Below are 6,956 nucleotides of genomic sequence, written 5' to 3' on the forward strand. Positions count from 1 at the left end.
TCAAGGCTGCTAAAACAACCATGCCAAGCATGTCAGAGAAAGTGAAAGAAGAAAAGGGAGCACCAAAACCTGAGCTCAAAGCATTGCCCCCTAATCTCAAGTATGCATACTTGGGTAGTGATGAGAGCCATCCTGTTATCATCAGCTCTGCCCTGAGCCAAGAACAGGAAGAAGAATTGATTAAGGTGCTACAAACCCATCAAGATGCCATTGGATGGACCCTAGCTGATTTGAAGGGGATAAGTTCATCCATATGCATGCATAAAATCTTGTTAGAAGAGGATGCTAGACCCTCCATTCAAGCTCAGAGAAGATTGAATCCCGCCATGAAAGAAGTGGTACAAAAGGAGGTCATGAAGTTATGGCAGGCAGGGGTAATCTACCCCATTTCTGATAGCCCATGGGTTAGTCCCATCCATGTAGTTCCCAAGAAAGGTGGCATAACTGTGGTGCCCAATGAGAAGAACGAACTCATACCCACAAGAACTGTCACTGGGTGGAGGATGTGCATAGACTACAGGAAGCTCAATGAAGCCACCAGAAAAGATCATTTCCCACTTCCATTCATGGATCAGATGCTTGAAAGGCTTGCAGGACATGCTTACTATTGCTTTCTGGATGGATACTCAGGCTATAACCAGATAGTAGTTGATCCAAGAGATCAAGAGAAAACATCATTTGTTTGTCCATATGGAGTTTTTGCGTATAGACGCATGCCCTTTGGACTGTGCAATGCACCTGGCACTTTCCAAAGGTGCATGCTGTCCATCTTCTCGGACATGATCGAGAAGTTTATTGAAGTTTTCATGGATGATTTTTCTGTGTTTGGAAATTCCTTTCCTAGCTGTCTACACCACCTTGCCTTGGTGCTTAAGAGATGCCAAGAGACCAACCTAGTATTAAACTGGGAAAAGTGTCACTTCATGGTCACAGAAGGAATAGTTCTTGGCCATAAAGTGTCTAATAGAGGCATTGAGGTGGACAAAGCTAAGGTGGAACTCATTGAAAAACTACCTCCACCAAGTAATGTCAAAGCAGTTAGGAGCTTTTTGGGACACGCTGGCTTTTACAGAAGGTTTATTAGAGACTTTTCTAAAATAGCCAAACCTTTGAGTAACTTGCTTGTCTCTGATACACCTTTTGTATTTGATAAAAATTGCATGCTAGCCTATGAACTTTTGAAGCAAAAACTTTCCTCTGCACCTATCATTGCCCCACCTGATTGGAACTTACCTTTTGAACTGATGTGTGATGCATCAGACCTTGCTATTGGGGCAGTGTTAGGACAAAGGAAGGACAATTTGGTACATGTGATTTATTATGCCAGTAAGGTCTTGAATGATAACCAAAGGAATTACACAACCACTGAAAAAGAACTCTTGGCAATAGTCTTTGCATTTGACAAATTTAGATCTTATCTCATTGGATCTAAAGTCATTGTTTTCACTGATCATTCAGCTTTAAAATACTTACTTGCTAAACAAGAATCCAAACCAAGACTTATTAGATGGGTTCTTTTGTTGCAGGAATTTGACATTGAAATCAAAGACAAGAAGGGTGTAGAGAACAAGGTGGCAGACCATTTATCAAGGATACCATGTGAAGAAGGAAGCCCACAAAGCACACATATAAATGAGTGCTTTCCTGATGAACAACTCATGATAATTCACAAAACACCCTGGTTTGCAGACATAGCAAACTTCAAAGCCACTGGGAGTTTGCCGTTGGAGTTTAACAAGCATCAAAGGAAGAAATTGATAAATGATGCCAAATACTTCATCTGGGACGAACCATACTTGTTCAAAAAATGTTCGGATGGCATACTCAGAAGATGCATATCAGAAGAAGAAGGAAGGGAAGTCTTATGGGACTGCCATGGTTCCACTTATGGAGGACACTTTGCAGGAGAAAGAACAGTAGCTAAGGTGTTGCAGTGTGGATTTTATTGGCCCACTATCTTCAAAGATGCAAAGGAACTAGTGAAGCACTGCCATGAATGCCAGAAAGCGGGGAACCTACCAAGAAGAAATGAAATGCCACAACAATTCATTCTGGAACTTGAATTGTTTGATGTATGGGGGATAGATTTCATGGGACCCTTCCCCACCTCATACTCAAATAATTACATTCTTGTGGCAGTAGATTATGTCTCCAAATGGGTTGAAGCAATAGCAACTCCAACCAATGATAACAAGGTAGTCCTGAACTTCCTCAGAAAACAAATTTTTTGCCGTTTTGGGGTTCCAAGAGCAATCATCAGTGATGGAGGAAGCCACTTCTGCAACAAACCATTAGAGGCATTGCTTCTAAAGTATGGAGTCAAACATAAAGTAGCCACACCATACCATCCACAGACAAGTGGGCAAGCCGAAATATCTAATAGGGAACTCAAAAGGATCTTGGAAAAGACTGTGGGAGCTTCAAGGAAGGACTGGTCGATTAAGCTAGATGATGCTCTTTGGGCATATAGGACAGCTTTCAAAACACCAATTGGAATGTCTCCTTACCAACTAGTATATGGAAAGGCTTGCCATTTACCACTGGAGTTGGAGCACAAGGCATTCTGGGCCTTGAAACTCTTAAACTTGGACAGCAAAGCTGCTGGAGAAAGAAGGATGTTGCAAATTCAAGAGTTGGAAGAATTCAGAGCTGAAGCTTATGAGAATGCCAAAATTTACAAAGAAAGAGCAAAGAAGAAGCATGATAGCAACATAGCCCCAAGGAAATTTGAAGAGGGACAAAAAGTATTGCTCTACAATTCTAGGCTGAAGCTATTTCCAGGGAAGCTAAAATCAAGGTGGTCTGGACCATTCCTTGTCACCAAGGTCTCCCAATATGGACAAGTAGAAATCATGGAAGAAAAGTCACAAAGAACCTTCACTGTGAATGGTCAAAGACTCAAACATTACCTGGGAGATGTAGAGGAGAAGGACAAGGTTAAATATCACCTCAACTGAGGAAACTGACCGTCAAGCTAATGACGTTAAAAGAGCGCTTGTTGGGAGGCAACCCAACCTGAGGTAACACTCTTTTGCTGTTTCTTTTATTTGTTTCAATAAAAAGGTGAAGTAGTTTCTGTGCATTGCAAAGAATTAAGTTTGGTGTTTCACACCAAACAATGAATTCGTGGATCAATAATTCAAAGGGGAGTGTGTAACTCTAAGTTTGGTGTTCCACCATAAAGATCAACTGAACACAACAACCTTTGAATTATATGAAAGGAATAACCATTCTAAGCAATCACAGAAATGCTAAAAATCCTTAGCAGCAACTTCATTCCAAAGAGAATTCAAGAATTCAAAGAGCAGAGGAGTAAGTAAGAGACTAAGTTTGGTGTTCACACACCAACTTAAGACTCGGACACTTGCCCATATATAGTGAGCTAACCATTCAAGTGCTTGAGAAACAAGCAACTTCATCACTCTTTGCAGGAAAGGAAACAAGGATCTTAGGGAGAACATGATGCAACAACTAGTAGAAGAAGGAGAAATCAATTTGTTTCCTGGCAACAAAGAGAAAACAAGAAATTTCACAAGGTGGTGTTGTTCCTTGACCTTTCTTTAAAAGGCAAACAAAAGCATGCTTGTTCTGGTTAAAACTGTAATTGTTGAATCTTTCTGGAATGTGAAGTCATTTAATATGTCTGTTGGTTTACTGCTTTGAATAAAGTGAATGCCTAGATGCTTGGATATAACTTCATCATCTTAAACAAATGCTTGCCATGCTTGTTCTGTTTCCAAAAATTAAAAGAAAAGTTTGAACAAAGGTAACTTGGCTCATTTAGTGACAAATCAAGTAGAATTAAGTGGTGGTATGCATGCTTGATTGTTTAGTTAGCTCACTGGAACTTAGTGAAGAATTATCAATTTTTTGTGTAGAAGTTGAATACTGTCTATGGATCTTGATGAATAAATGTCTTTGGCCATGAAAAAGAAAGAAAAAGAAGAAGAAAAAGCCACTGAAAAAGGCAACCAAAAAGCAAAAGAATTAAGAAAATAAAGCTAGGCACCAATGGTTTGAACTTTTGAGACATATGCCTGTGGTGTTTATGTACTAGGATCTGCTTGGATGAATAGGTTCTGTGGAGTGTTTCAACACTTGGTAACTTGGGTTAACTAACCCGGGATTATCAACCAAAAATCCATTATCAAGAGCAACCTAGATACAAAACATTTAGTTACACAAAGAGGTGCTGGGCACCAATGTCTCAAAGAGAAATGTAAACTAAAATGCCTGTAGTGGATATGTGTACTGCACTGAGAAGAAAAAGAAAATGCCAAAGGCTTGTGCAACACATGACACTGAGCAAGCAAGGAGCAAAGGAGCTCTAAGAAAAAGAAAAACAAAGAAAGAAAAAGCACCAAAGACATAAGAATAACAAGAGGCCATAGCAGTGTTTGATGGATGCAATGAAAAAGTGATAATCCTACTTGATAAGTATGAAAAAGTGATGCTGCAACTTTCTGCATAAAACCCTTCTGATGAGCTTCAAATGCTTGCTAATATAGCCAATGTAATTGCTTTCTGTTTCATACTTTCTTCTCAAATAACTCAGGACTTGCTTAGGGACAAGCAAGTATTAAGTTTGGTGTTGTGATGCCAAGGCATCTAAGGCTAGTTTCACTAGCATTTTTCTTTTAGTTTTAGTTGTTTTATACATTTTCTTGAGCTTAAAGTAACCAAGAATGGTTAATTGAACAACAAAGCAATGAACCATCCAAACATTATGATTTTGATGCAATTTTCATGAGTTTTTAGTGATATTACTTGAATGCTATGAATGGATGAATTCTCATGAAATTTTGCAAGACTTTGATGCAATTTTTTGGATGATTTCAGGGAAGAAGAGGCTAGGCAAGGAAGCAACAAAAATCAATAAAGGAAGCTTGATTATTAAATGGAGCTTAAACGCCAAATTCATAAGAAGAAAGGAAATGCTGTAACTGGCGTTTAACCTCCAGTTTGACCTCAAACTGGAAGTTAAACGCCAGAATGAGAAATGGCACTAATGAGCATTCCACGTTTAACCTCCAGTTTGACCTCAAACTGGAGGTTAAACGCCAGAATGATGAATTGAACTAAGGGAGGCACAAAAGCATTTCCACGTTTAACCTCCAGTTTGACCTCAAACTAGAGGTTAAACGTGTTCGACACTTCCTTTCTCACCAAGAAGCATTCCACGTTTAACCTCCAGTTTGACCTCAAACTGGAGGTTAAACGCCAGAAGCTAGATAGGCACCAGGAGAGTTCCACGTTTAACCTCCAATTTGACCTCAAACTGGAGGTTAAACGTGTTCGATGGTCATTCTCCTCCAGGGTGTGATTTTCATTTCCAAGTTTAACCTCCAGTTTGACCTCAAACTGGAGGTTAAACGTGTTATATGGAACAGCTTGACCATGCCTTCTTCAAACATAAATAACTTGAGCTACAAAACTCCAAATGAGGTGATTCAAAATGCATTGGAAAGAAGACATCTAGAGCTTTCCAAGCATATATGGCATGCATGGTGGATACTAAAAATTGAGAGCGAAAACAGCTCCGTAATGTGCATAGAAGAGCATATACCAACATGCAATCAGGCCAGCTGACCTCTTCACCTTCCATGGAGTATAACTCGAGTTGTAGAACTCCAATTGAAGTGCTTCCAGTTGCGTTAGAAAGCTGACATCCATAGCTTTCCAACGATGTATAATAGTCCATATTTGGCATCAAATTGGCAAGGTTGACAAGAGAACAAAGTGACGACTCAAGAAAGGGAGGTTAAATGTGCTTTTCCATTTCCAAGTTTAACCTCCAGTTTGACCTCAAACTGGAGGTTAAACGTGTTCGATGGTTTCCTCCTCCAGGGTGTGTTCTTCATTTCCAAGTTTAACCTCCAGTTTGACCTCAAACTGGAGGTTAAACGTGGACGACCCAAATTGCCTCCAGGGTGTGCTTTCTTCATTTCCAAGTTTAACCTCCAGTTTAACCTTAAACTGGAGGTTAAACGTGCTTACCAATGCACACTCCTGGGTTGCTTTCTTCCAATTCCACGTTTAAGTTTTAGTTTGACCTTAAACTAAAACTTAAACCTCAACTTAAACACCACCAATTGAAAGGGTTTCTGGGCCAAATGTATTGAAGTTTAAGTTAGCAATTGAGCACAATTATTAACTTAAACGTATTATGGTGTGAAACCCAAGTGAATATCATGGTTTATGGGATTGGGCCTGAAGAATTGATGAGTCTCGAACTTCAATTTGTTGAGTCTTGTGTCATTAATTGTTTATCACTTAGTTTGCTCAATGAATGTTGCAGAATTGGATCACAGCCTCATCAGGATTATGGACCACTAAAGCAAAAGGAAAGCAAGGAAAGGCCTCAAAGCCCAAGAAACACAACAGAAGCTCAATTTAGAAAGTGTATAAATAGGATAGAAATTAAGTTAGTTGGAACTTTTACACTCTGCAACTTTTTATCATTTTTGTTAGTTTTCACTCTTTGGAATTGAATTCAGAGCTATGACTCACTAAACCCCTTTCATTGGGTTAGAGAGCTCTATTGTAATTCAATGAATCAATAATAGTTTTATCTTCTTCTTCAATCTTTTCTCTTGAATTTTGTTAGAAAGCTTCTCGATCTAATTCCATTGGGTAATTGTCTTGGGAAAGAAATTACCCATAATTGGAATCCTTCGGAACCTTGGGAAAGGAATGGAGGATTCATGCTAGAGAAGCTTTCTCACAGTGAATTGGATTGGGGTTTGGATGGATATTGTGACATGTAATCCTAACAAATTGTGGTCCATGAAGTTGTGTGGTATAATCAGTGATCGAGCTTCATCTCTTCTTATGAACATTTAAACCAAGGGATTGGGAATTTGTTTGTTTTTAGAGAGAATTGGTGAGCCAAGGGATTGGGATCCAACCATATAAGATTGCCAAGCAAAATTCAATGAATGCATTGGTTGAGGAAG

The 6,956-nt window shown here is 39.2% G+C and overlaps 1 protein-coding gene across 1 annotated transcript; it reads left to right on the top strand.

The window, feature by feature from the left end:
• Positions 1-2,495: 2,495 nt before the first annotated feature.
• LOC130974997 (uncharacterized) lies at positions 2,496-2,957 on the top strand. The gene has a single exon (XM_057899832.1). The coding sequence runs from the start codon at positions 2,496-2,498 to the stop codon at positions 2,955-2,957; it is 462 nt and encodes a 153-aa protein (XP_057755815.1).
• The last annotated feature ends 3,999 nt before the right edge of the window (positions 2,958-6,956 follow it).

The sequence above is a fragment of the Arachis stenosperma genome, chromosome 4 (genome assembly GCF_014773155.1).
Source record: "Arachis stenosperma cultivar V10309 chromosome 4, arast.V10309.gnm1.PFL2, whole genome shotgun sequence".
NCBI classification, from domain to species: Eukaryota; Viridiplantae; Streptophyta; class Magnoliopsida; order Fabales; family Fabaceae; genus Arachis; species Arachis stenosperma.

Excerpts from the sequence above, each read along its gene's own strand:
- LOC130974997 (XM_057899832.1), top strand. The coding sequence starts at position 2,496 with ATGTCTCCTTACCAACTAGTATATGGAAAGGCTTGCCATTTACCACTG.